General features: G+C 37.9%; 1 protein-coding gene across 1 annotated transcript in view; it reads left to right on the top strand.

Annotated features, from left to right (window-relative positions):
- Positions 1 to 297: 297 nt before the first annotated feature.
- The window catches only part of DCN (decorin), a 38,935-nt gene continuing 26,241 nt past the window's right edge, over positions 298 to 12,991 (top strand). The window contains exons 1-2 of the mRNA XM_066183365.1: positions 298 to 636; positions 4,776 to 5,011. Coding sequence (XP_066039462.1) covers positions 4,804 to 5,011 — 208 coding nt within the window. The 5' untranslated portion in view covers positions 298 to 636; positions 4,776 to 4,803. The remainder of the gene's footprint in view (positions 637 to 4,775; positions 5,012 to 12,991) is intronic.

The following is a 12,991-nucleotide window of genomic DNA, read 5'->3' as shown; positions in this document are numbered from 1 at the left end:
TTATAGCATAAGCAAAGGCAGGTTGATATCTGTTTAAATAATTTTACTTAAAGCTAACCCTTTTCTTCTGATATTAATCTCGACTTTGCCTAACTCAAAGATAAATTTTGTATAATTTCCTTGATATCAAAATACTATAAAGAAGAGGAACAACTAAAGATTTTTTTCTATAATGAGTCATAAACCCCCCCATAGTTAAAATCAAGAAAACTTTCCTGAATATATGTCGTAGGACATAAAAAAAATAAGCAGGATGAATTACAGCTAAGAATCTGTCTTATAATGTACAAGTAGTTTGGGATTGTAAACAGATGAAAGAGAAATAAAGCAAATGAAAAAGAAAAAGGAAGAAAAGAAAGAAAAAGAGCTGATAAAGTTTCTGGCTACAATACAGGAGACATATCATTACCATATGATCTAATGTGGGTGTCAGCCTGGATTGTGTTCATTGAGAGAAACATTTTTTAACTGTGCTATGGAATAGAAGCAGGAGGGCTTTCCACCAAGTGACAGTCACTGAGCTGAATTTACCCCCTCCTCCTTTCCACACCTGCAAAGCCTTCTGCCTGGGTTGAATATTTAGTTTAATTACATCTCAGCTTTGAGAGCTCCTGTTGCAAATCCCTGGATTAAAAGGTACGGTTTTTAATAATTCTTCTGAACTATGCTGTACTAATAAAACTTCGGGCAAGTCTATGGCAAGAACTATTTGAATTTTAAGAGAAGCAAGTTAAAAATCCTACTAAATGTTTAGCAATGTTAAGTTTTCTGTGATGCACTTTTGTTTCTTGGAAACATGAGAATACATTCTCAAAGGCTGTGCAGATTTCCTACTGTTTATTTGACTATTCTGTCTCTTGTTTTGATTTGTATAAGCACTGCTATAGTCCTTTCTTTTTCTTTACTCTAAACTTTTGCGGCAGCATATTCTCTGCAATCCAGTGTTTAGAATCGGTGATATAGAGAGTGTAAAAAATGTGTGTATGCTTACATTTCTGCTTTAAATTGTGCTCTGTGAATTCTTTCTCGTGTGTTTCTTCATATATATTTCAAACACTTATGAATATAATTTCAATTTCAGAGAAAAAAAAAGCATAGTAGTTAGTTAAATGGGTTCTGTGTTTGCCTTTGTAATGTTAGAAAGTGCTATGTTACAGGGAAAAAACAAGGGAATCATGTTTAAAGAAAGTCCTTATGAATGAAATAGTAGAAAAGAAAATTCTTGCAGTTGAAACTCCTGTTAACAGAGTTTTATTCTCTTTAAAACTTCCAACTCCTATGTTTGCATGTCTAGATTTTATTGCACAAAATGGGCAAAACATAAAATAGAGGGGATTTTTTTGAAACTGGAAAATATTGTTTAGCTTGTCTTTGTGGAATTTTGAGAGATTTCTGACAGTAGGTGAACTAATAATTTAACCTTACTATTAAGGTAAACTGACAAGAAGACCACCAATACAGTGGTGACGTGAACTGATGAAGCATATTTTCAGTGGTATTTTAAAACGAAATGTGGCCAAGCCTATGGTATAGTTTCCTCTGTTTGTGGAAAAGTCTTCTTCACTGTAAACACATAATTAAAGGAATTTTAAACAGCTGTGTCCTGAAGACATAAATATTGTGTCACAGAATTTAGATTTTTTTTGTCCTCTCCACTTTTGTAAGTGAAGTGTAAACATTCCTTGGTAGTAGTTTTGTGTATATCTTTTCCTTTGTTTATGTTCAATTACACATGCAAACAATAGGAACAGATACATGTATCTGCAGAATGAATGCATGTAGGACTGAAGATATCTGTTCCTATATCCTGATTAACATGTAGCTCGTGTCTGCTGTTTTTCTCTGCTGTATCCTCAGATTACATACTTAAATATCCTTTGTTGTCCTACAGTTTTTCTTTATAGCCACCTCTTTCTGATTTTATTACAGTTCTTGCAAAACAGGGTCCAAAGGAAAGGCCTGCTACAGGGTTTAACTGAGATAAATGAAGTCATCAATATTAATGTGACTAAGAAGCAAAGTGTGAAGACACTTCCAAAGTGCTTTTTCTTTTCTTTTCTTTTCTTTTCTTTTCTTTTCTTTTCTTTTCTTTTCTTTTCTTTTCTTTTCTTTTCTTTTCTTTTCTTTTCTTTTCTTTTCTTTTCTTTTCTTTTCTTTTCTTTTCTTTTCTTTTCTTTTCTTTTCTTTTCTTTTCTTTTCTTTTTCCGAGTGGTAGTAATTAAACTCCAGGATAAGTTCCTAATTCTGCATTCTTGGGAAGGGTGGTACTTCAGCAGTGACCCTGAGAGGGAACAAAGAAGTTTTAAATATTTTAAAATGTTTTAAAATCATATTAATACATTAAAAAAGGCTGAGGAAGGTCTTTAAAAAGTCCTGACTGCCACTGCCATTCAAGGATTAGCATGCAGTATTCTCAATGTTTATTTTTATTAATATCAATTCTGAAAAATAATTTGTACTGGGGTTATGTTTTTTTGTTCATTTTCACAAGGCAGCTTATTGTGATGAATGGTGATGATTTAGGAATTTTTTCTTCTCATTCCATATTATTAATAAATTGTTTTTTTTATTTTGCAGTAATTTGCCCATGATTATTACTATTTCAAAAATCGTGTTTTAGATTAAGCCCTGGAAACAGCTCACTACCATACATTAACAGCACTTTGCTGTGACATCCTGAGGTGTCCCTGTGCACTCTGCCTGCACTGGTAGAGGTGGTGTTGGGAAAGGGACACAGCCCCAGTGCTGGTGGGGAGCCAGGGCAGGAGGCAGCGCAGGAGGATGATCCACATGGGGACACAGCCTGCCCCTGCTACATGTCATGAGTTTACACAGCACTGGCTGACAGGACATACTAAAAATCTCTAGCTGATTTTGGGGTCTGTGACCCCACCCAGTGCATGCAGCAAGTAGGGTGTCTGTTCCAGAAACAGAAGTACTTGCACGTCCAACTAAGAAAACAAATATGTCTCTTAAAGAGACAACATAAACAGTGTTTTACTCCATGTGATTTAACTTTGTAGTCTTTGGGATATCTGAAAATATTAGATACATGTCCTTCTGTCAGGTAGCTCACAGGAAGGTAGGGTACGATTTTAAGCATATTTCATTAGGTGATCTAATCTTCTTCTCAAGAAACAGACCTAAAGGTTTCTGGAGAACTGTATTATTGGTACCTTTAGGTAGAAATTCAAAAAGAAAAATGAACTCAGGCACAATATAAATTGTATCCAAATCCAGTCTCATGGCTTTTTTACATATTTAGCTTTTTTCTTAACCCTAACCATTCCTTTTAGAGTACCTGGTAGTAGTATGTTAGAAAGGCAGGCTTCAGTAAACTACTCTCACCTGAAATCATCTGTTCATTCTCGTCACCTACCTGGTAGGTTCCATATGTCAAAGTAGAGAGGGAGACAGTCCTTCTCCTCTGTGTCTCCCAGTTTTTTTATCCAACAATGAATATGGAGCTGAAAAATGCTCTACCACACTCCTAACTGTTAGATAACTTATTCTAGAAAAAGAAACAATTCTAGCGAGCACCCAGACAAGGTGTTTCTAAGATATTGACCTAAAGAAGCAAGTGGACATTCTTGCTTTCATTACAAAGAGCAGCATCTATATTTAGGACTATGCTATTCATTTTAATAAAAAGCTCCTATATAAATGACAAGTTTGTCTTTGTGTCACTTACAATTTGAAGGCAGATTTTTTTTTTTTTGGTGGGTTTTTTTAATCAATTAAAATTAGTAAAGTATGAACTTAATTACATAAAAGATACAGTAAAAGAAAATAGTATTCAGATAATTAGCTGGACTTTACAGCCTTGATACCAACCTGCAAACTCTTGTGCAATTTCTCCTTAGTGCACAACAAGACAGGTAGCACAACCTAGAGTGTGTTGAAAGGCATCTAGGCCTAAGTCCTGAGAACATGCATTTAGGCAGCTTTCCTTGTTAATATCTGTGGCAATACATACTTGTGTAAAGTTTCTCCTGACCATGAAAGTCTGCAGAATGAAGCCCTGAAGTCCTAACAGAAAGAATGTACGCAACACTACAAGCATCAATTCAAATGCTTATGCAGTAAAAAGCAGAGGATTGTCAGGGTGGATGTCAAAATTCAGAAAGAAAGTCAAGAATATTCAATACAACACAACATCGTATTCCATTTTATTGTGCTGTTTGAACTAGGAAATAAGTATAGTGCATTTAAACAGCTAAAGATCTTCCCCTTACTTTCCACCCTGTCACTAAATCCTACTCTTTCTCAGTCAGTTTTACTAGGTTATAATTTTAAACATACAGCAAGCTGAAACTTAAAAATATTTCTCTAGACATGAAATATTTGGGAACCTCAGGTTTGTCCCCAGGGGTCAAACGCATTGCTATGAAATAAATGCTAATGAAATCAAATGGACTGTCATGTTGGCAGAAGACAGGCACATGGAAAATGTGGCTTATTGCTTTGACTCTTTTGTATCACAAAGTTGACATTGCTGCCTGTTCCTAATAAATATCACTCTAAATATGCAAACAGATGTGTTTACAGTTGCCTTCAAATTGCTCAAAAAAAAACCCAACAAAAAACGTAAAAGGCCTATTGACAAGCGGTTACCAGACTCCTATCACATAACTGTCCTATTTTTTCAATTCAGTTTTCTTTTATTGAAAGGAACAGTTATGCAATTGGTGGATGACCTGGACCTCCTTCAGGAGGAACTTTGCAGCTATGGGAAACTGCTACTTTTGTTGTTAATCTGCTGTTTTGAATTCTAGGTTCTGCTGGGAGTCGATGAACTAAGCCATGAAGAGGCTGGCTCTGCTCTTCATCCTACTGCTGCCAGCATGCTTGGCCAAGCCATTCCACCAGCAGGGCCTCTTTGACTTCATGCTGGAGGATGAGGGCTCAGCCGACATGGCTCCAACAGATGATCCCGTCATATCCGGATTTGGACCAGTGTGCCCCTTTCGCTGCCAGTGCCATCTTCGTGTGGTGCAGTGCTCTGACCTAGGTAAGCCCAAGAGCACCTCCAGGGGCTCTGTACTTCCAGCAGCCAGCAACCCAGATGGTGAGGCTGCCGTGCACTGTCTCTCCCTGTCTTTTTCCAAATATATATCCTACAGTTGCAGTTAACAAGAACCTACTATACAAAGTAGGCCAAAGAGCCCTGGCAAGATGGGCATTTGTTGTGACCATGAAGAATGTTTGACTTCTTTTTAATGTATATTTTGAAAGTGCACATTTCATTTGTTCTTTGAAATGCCACAGATTTCTCTTGTAGAGAAAATAACTTTTCAAAGCTGTTTCTTCAGATGAATATTAAATAAAGGCAGCAAGGTCAGATGTGGGGATGGAAATATTTTAAAAGGTTCTAAACTGCATGGTCCCAGGTCCAACACCTTTAATCACACTGTCTAGTACCTCAACATAGAAGTCATCCCATTTCCATAGGAATACATGAGCATGTAATAACCAACTGAATCATAGATCCTGGAACCAGCTCTTTGGAGTAAAGAGCTTGGAAACATACCAAAACAATTAAAACATTATGGAATTCCTTATTAAATATCTTTCTCAGACACTATATAAGGTGAAACCATGAGAACATTTCTCACAAACTTTCCTTACTCCCTTATTTAAGGGAAGGGCTTGTGTGCACAGTCAGAGTAGCAGGATATGAAGCCATGTCTGCCATCACTGTATTTGACTTTTCCATGCAGAAGTCTCAAGTAATTAAGTTGACTTCAGTGAGACTGTTTTTAGTTTAAACCAGTATTATTCAATCTTAGTTAGTGTACAGTGCAGAAAATCAATTAGAGTCAGTTTTGCTGGCAAGCAAACAGACAACTTCTCATCATTTTATAGAGCTTCTTTTTCTTTAAGTCTTCTCCCAGCTCTTTAAATGTATAACTGGGTGTTTCCATTTTCCTATGTCTTAACATTGGCTTTGATAATTACTTTAAGTCCACCAGTTAGGATCTGTGTCTCATTGTGGTGGGGGTTGTATAATTACAGAAAGGAGGGGAAATTTTAGCTACACCCTTAGAAACTTCTGTGAATTCATTAAAGTGAGCCACATAATTACGCAACAGATACGTTTGGCAAAGACCCAGTGAACAATGCAAGCCAAGTTGCACAAAACAGTGTGAGCTAACCTAGCCATGCATTCATAAAGCTTCCACAGTACTGTCTCTCTTGAAAAATATTTTCTTTTTTTCTACCATTTAGGTGCCAGAGAGAGCAAACTTGGGGCAGGGAGTAGGGAGGAGGTTGCCCCACATGCCATGAAAGTCTTAGGTTTTATTGTTGTTACACTCAGTAATGCTGATGGAATTTAAGTTATTTTGAGAACTTGTTCTCAGTCTGCTTCAATTCCACAGAATGTAATGAGCTTTCACTTGGTAAAAAAGTAGAGACATTCACACAGGGACCCTTTGCTCCTGTACTTCCTCCTGTGGCCATGCACTTCTCCTTCACACACACATGGTTTACAGTCCATTGCATAAGATACTTCTGGGGTGATAGAGTCCCATGCTGACTAGGAGTCTCAGAAATACCGCAGTTAAGGTCCCAGGTCAGTGTTTCCCAGGTAATTTCAAGTGGGGTGAAAAGAAAGAGATATATTTTGAGCTTTTCTTAAACCTGCATGCTGCATATCATGCAATGAAAAGATTGTGCTTTTGGATCAGCTGGGCTGATAACATCCAGCCCTTGGGTACAAAGGAAAAGAGATCTCCCTGGGGTCAAAATATGCAGCTCTGAAAAATAAATAAATAATATTTCCCTGGCAGAGCTCAAGGAAGTAATTATCAAGCAGTGCCAGCCTTGGTGCTAAGTTCCACCCATCTTTGTTGCATGTGACAGCCCCTGATGGGACATGGCCCAGTTGGGAGACTCATGAAGACACAGGTCTGCTGGATGCCCTGCAAGCAGGGGTAGGAGAGCTGTGTGTCACATGCTCACAGGCAAACTTGCCCTCTAGTCTTCTGAATTCACTTCTGTGTGACAGACCCAGGCAAAGTCATATTTACCTACTGACTTGAGAAAAGGCAGCTGCTGGCCTTTTGTTGCAAACTATGCAGGAGACCTCGTGTGCTCCTGAGCTGTGGCATGAAGGGTGCTCATGTTTCAGGGATCAGGAGGGCAATTTGCACATGGAAGGCATGAAACTAGCAGTGACAGTTCTGCCTCCCTGTTAACTTGTGCTCCTGGCTTGCCTCTCCCTTCAGCTCTGGGCATTTCCAACCTAACCAAATTAGCTACATCAGTCCTCCAAAATTATAAAATTTAGTCATCTAGTCCCACGGGTACTAGTTGAAGAAAAATTTCAGGCAATAACAAGGGTCCTCACAAGGATATATTAAGATCTTCCTGAATAAATTCTCACAAAGGGAAGTTGAAACCTGAGTCAGGGTCCTTTCCCCTACTCACTCTCTGGCATGGAAGGAGTGTTTAACAGCTGTGGGTGCAGGGGACATGCCAGAGCAAGGCAGCTGGAGGAACCTAACATGGGGAACATATGGAGCTATCTCCTCTTCCTCAGCCTGTTTCTTTTGTGCCTAAATGGGCATTTGCTCTTTGTAGATTCTTACATCATAAAGGAAATAAACAACCATCTGACACAGGGTTATGTGAATAAAGCACAGGAGAACTACTAGATCCAGAGTCCAGAGATCAGGTTTGTCCCTTTTCTCATGAGCACTGAATGGGAATTAAAAAAAAAAAAAAATCCAAGTTCAATAAAAACAGTGAAAAGAAAGCCCAGTGGTCCAATTGAACTCTCGTCAGCTGAATTTTTGCATTCCTATAGTCTTAAACTTCAGACACATCTTCCTAAGCACACACCTAGAAATTAATTTATTTTGCTTTCCAGCCAAGAGCTGAGTTGGCAAGAAGGAGAATGCTGCCTTCTCACATCCTGAAAAAGAATTCTCTCTAAGTTTTGGTTACTGATGGATCAAAAGCAGAACCCCATGTGTCTACATTTCATGACATGTATTACCTTTGTGAATAGGCTCAAGGATCTCATTAAGGAAGGCCGCTGTGCTATCTTTATAAAAGTGTTGCCTTTTATGAATTTACGCCCTGCTTTTAAAATGGAGTCACAAGTCTATTTTTTGATCATGCTTCAGTATGAGGCATTGCTGTGCTATATCCAGGCTTTCCATAGAAATCACAAACATATTCCTTATTAGAGCACAGTACAGGTGGGGAGTAACTGATGTAGCTGCTCAGAGGCCACATTTCCTGTCTTAAAGTAATATGTACAGAGAAGATGTACAGTCAGCCAGCCAGGCAAACATGCGTCTCAAAAAACCCTAGCAAGGATTAACAGTTCCATTTAAAGTCTCATCCTCCCAAAGGGAGTCTCAAGTAAAGTTCATCCCTGAGCGCCCTGGTAGGCAGGAGAATGCATGTGTGATTACTCATCCCTGCAGCACATGCAGAATGGTTCGAAAGTGCGTTCAGAGGTGGTGGTCAGAGCCTTATTTCACCTTCAAATAAGTCTGGCAGCCCCTTCTAAATGAGGAGTGTCTCTCTACAGGATGCAATGAGATTGCCTTCCTTGAAGACCTTATAGGACATATGGGGGGCCTCTCTATCTCTCTTGCTGGGAGTATCCATGGAGGTTTTGCCGTTTCCAAAAGGTGTGTGAGAGAGAGATGTCAGCAAACAAAGTATTACAGCTAAAATTCAAATTTTGCCCGCAGCTCAGAAATGCAGGGTTTCTCCATCTTATATAAAGAAGAGTACATTAGAGCTCAGCATGGATGTTGGAGGGTGTGTTTGAAAAGGACTTTGAGATCAGGAGGTGAAAATCTCACAGATATATGAAGTATTATCACTGGAATCTGGCAACATGAGGCAGTTTATCTGAACAGAGTGTCTCAATATATCAACTGATGTCTCTTCAACACTTGAACCATCCTAACATGGCAATATATTTGTTGGCAAAAAGATAACTGTACGTAATCTTCCAGAAATATCTGAACACCCATTTTCTGATTTTGACTCCCTGTGAGAATCCAATTTTTCACTATGAAGGAAATTATCTCCTTTACAATATACCTTGGCCTGAAATATAATCTTTAAAGCTAAATGTTCAGCTCAAAATCTTATAGGTTACTAAACACACAATAAAAGAAAGCGTGTATCCTTAAATGGCCAGACATTAACAAATACAATTTTTAAATAAAATAATTTTGTGAATTTACAATGTCACTGATTAGTCTTTAGGACAAGTTATTTCATTTTTATGCGTTTTTTTTGTTTTGTTTTGTTTTGTTTTTTGTTTGGTTTTTTTTTCTTCTTAAAATAAAGATTAAAGTCTTACTCCTTTTATGTTTAATAGAGGCTTATATTCTCATGAAATCTCCTGACTTCATAGAACTGGATCTTTTACCAAAATTATTATCATGAAAAGAGGAGCCATGAAATCTGGGAAAGTATTCTGTCACTCATACTGAGAATAGCATCTACATCACAAGACCCTGCCCTTAAAACTGACATTCTTTAGCCCAACATAATTTAGACTGTAAGCAAGCAGAGGCCACTGGGCATTCCACATGCTGTCTGGGTGAATTGGAATGCTCTTAACATGCCGGAGGTCACACTGGAGGATCTATCAGAATTATCACAGGATGTTAAGAATCTAAGAGTGGTCTGCTTTCCTTTCACAGACATGGGATGAGTTAGGTTGCCCACGCAGGGGTTCATCCTGTCTGAGGTGGAGGTCAGTGACAGAAAGGACACATCACTCTTGGAGAACCAAACTGCCAAGGGAGGGCAGTGATCACTGGAGGTTATACAACTTACTTTCAGATTAATGAAGTTATATGTGTTAAAATCAAGGCAAGGAAAAATAAAACCATGTTGCCATCTTTGTTTTGTGATAAATTTGGCCCTGGTTATTAAATTTTTTGTATATCTTCTGCTTTGGTACAATTTTGGGGGTGCCCTGGAAGTTAAAAAACATGAATTAAAGCCCTGTGCTCAGTACATTCTGAAAAATTATTAAATCGAGAACCCAATAATTAGAAAACACTCTTGAAAAATCGTCAAGAAAAAGAATATTGGCTTGGATGTAACCTACTTTATAATAACAAAAAGCCATTATCTTTTGCCAGTGTGGCAGTAAAAGACAGGCCTTCTTGCATCACCACCTGAATTACTGATGTTCCAGTTTCAGCTGATAAACATAATCCTAGATGAAAATTAATCCACTCTAAGTACATCCCTTCCTTATTTACTGCTTACTCCAAGGTAACAGTGACCAGCTTTCTATGTTTCAGTTTTTAAAGTTTTTTTTTAAAATTTGTTTTCTTTCTTCAGACTTGGAAATGCCATTTATGAAAGCCTAGTGGCAGGAATGGAAATCCAGACTGCCAAGTCTAGGTGATACAAGAAGTGACTGTTTTCTGACTGGCTCTGTCACAACAGTTCATTTCTAAAATCTCCCAATGCACTAATAAATAACTAGTAGATAGCTAGAAAAATGTGAGTCAATTATAAGTGGTTATAGGTGACTACAATGTTTAAAACAAGCTAAATAATCACTCCTTATATGACCTAGTGTTAGGGACTAACAGGTGTGACTGGTATGTTTATTATGTTCTTGAAACCTTTGTATGGAGTGTTACTTGGGAAGTCATATAATTATTTTAAAAATATCTGTGTTTTCACAGCAGAAAGCCTCTAGTATTTATTTGTGGAGGGTTCCCAGCCAAGGAAGAAATAGAGTCCAAAAGCTCCTTCCCAGGGTTCACTGAGAACCCATAGCAACAGGGAGGAGATCTAGGAATTTGGGTCCTGTGTGAAGTCATCAATGACAACAGCAAGAAGCTTCTGGTATTAGCACCCAGCTCAAAAACTCTGTTCACACAGTCCAGTTACCATGGTATTTTGTAAATCTAATTTTAAGCAGATTTTCAAAACACCGGTTTCAAACCCGGATTGGATTGTCCCAACCTTATCAAATTTGGTCTCAAATTTTGCTTTGCACATGCCCTGAATCTTTGATTATAAAAGAAGTGGTCCAAAAGAAGATAATCAGGTTACAGGAAAATAAAGCATTTTTTCTGAATATGCTTTAGTCTTTTCATAAAGTTCAAATCAAAAACTGTATTCTTCAAAATATATTGACATTTTTTAAAATTTATCCTGTTTTTCATGTTTGCCCTGACAAAAAAAAAATGTTGACAAATGCTGGAATTAATTATATGTCTCTTTGGCTGTATTGTATTTAAAATGCTCACACAGAGCACTGTTGTCCTTTACACTATGAAAGCAAAGGAGATAGATAATCACAGAATATTCTTAGTTGGAAGGGACTCATCAGGATCATCAAGGTCCAGCTCCTGGCCCTGCCCAAAAAGCCCCATGTGCCTGAGAGTGTTTCTGACTTGATCTCTCTCAGGCTTGGTGCTGTGACCACTTCCCTGGGGAGCTGTCCCAGTGCCCAAACACCTTCTGTGTGAAGAACTTATTTTGTAATATCCAACCTAAACCTCCTCTGGCACAGCTTCAGGCCATTCTCTTGGGTCCTGTCACTGCTGACCACAGAGAAGAGGTTAATGTCTGCCCCTCCTGTTCCCTTCACAAGGAAGTTGTAAATTGCAATGAGGTCTCTCCTAAGTCTCCTCTTCTTCAGGCTGAGCAAAAGAGTAGAGCTTGCTAATGGGCTTCTCTGCAGTGATAGAGGTGGAAAAAATAAACACAAACACACAGGGGCCTCAAGATCAAGGACCATGCCTTCATGGGTTTTAGGAAAAAAAAAAAAAAAAAAAAAAAAAAAAAAAAAAAAAAAAAAGAGATTTGTGTTGTAGTTTTCAACCTATGAAGCCAGTTACAAGATTCGAACAGTTCTCTGCAAATGACGCTGACTCCCTGATTTTAGTAAGATTGCATTTGCTATATAGGCAACTCTACTGCAAATCTTATATGCAGTCAATAGGAAACGAAAAAGGGGAAAAGCAGTATTTAAAGAATTTATATATTCTCTGCATGCATACTCATATGAGGGGTCACCCAGGACAGCATCCCATACCATCTTTGTGTTTATTACCTGGGACCTACTCGGAGTGTTTTTAGTTTCTGTAAAAATCTGTTAAGGAGAGATGCTTACAGTTTTAATTTTAATAAGAAACAAAATGTAATAATTATAATTTAAAAATAGCAGTGAAAGCAAGAAGCCAATTCTGCCCACCTGATGGCAGTTTTAAGGACTTCATGGCAAAAACCCCAAATGGACAAATTATTTATAGAAATGTCACAGTTTTTAAAACATGTAAAAGTGGCAAGGGGGCTACAGTCTGGTTTGTATTTCAACTTTAGCACAACAGAAATGTGCAATAAGGCATCCCAGAACCAGTTTCTGCTTGCACCTCCTCTATGACCTAAAATGTGAAAGCCTAGAATGATTTCAGTTTCTATGTTAGATTACATGCTTTCCCTTCTACTGCTCCAGAGTGGATCTCAGAAACTAAAGAGTTTCTCAATTAATTCATATTTTAGGGCAACATGGAAGAAAAGTGTCCGTAGTAGTGCAATAATCAAACTTATTGCTGAGTATCTCTACCTAGGATATATAGGAGTAAAGGCAATAAATTGAAGTATAATCATAATATTTTTCAGGATTAGGGGGAAAAATTACTTTCTCTTCTTTATTCTTTCACTCTGTGACAGATAGTTTACATCTTCTGGGCTGGAGATAACTCTTAGTGTTACAGAAGACCTGGGGAAGAGACCTGGGGAAGCTCTATCACTAAATGTCTGACAAAATAATAGAAAGCAAATATGTCTAAGAGTTACAAGAGTATATATAATATCTTGTAGTAGAAAGAGGGAACTAGCACGTTTGTAGATTTCCTGATTCAGTCAAGATGTTTTCTTCCAAAATTTGTCTGTGTCCAGACATGACCACAGCAGCTTCTTCCATTTTTATGTTTTTGTTGACAGTAGGTTGACAACAATTCTAAAACATTTTTGAAAA

Source organism: Chamaea fasciata, unplaced genomic scaffold (assembly GCF_029207755.1).
Source record: "Chamaea fasciata isolate MVZ Bird 193981 ecotype frontalis unplaced genomic scaffold, bChaFas1.0.hap1 SCAF_5, whole genome shotgun sequence".
NCBI lineage: Eukaryota > Metazoa > Chordata > Aves > Passeriformes > Sylviidae > Chamaea > Chamaea fasciata.
Note: the sequence above shows the minus strand (reverse complement) of the source record. Positions and strands in the feature narration are given on the sequence as shown.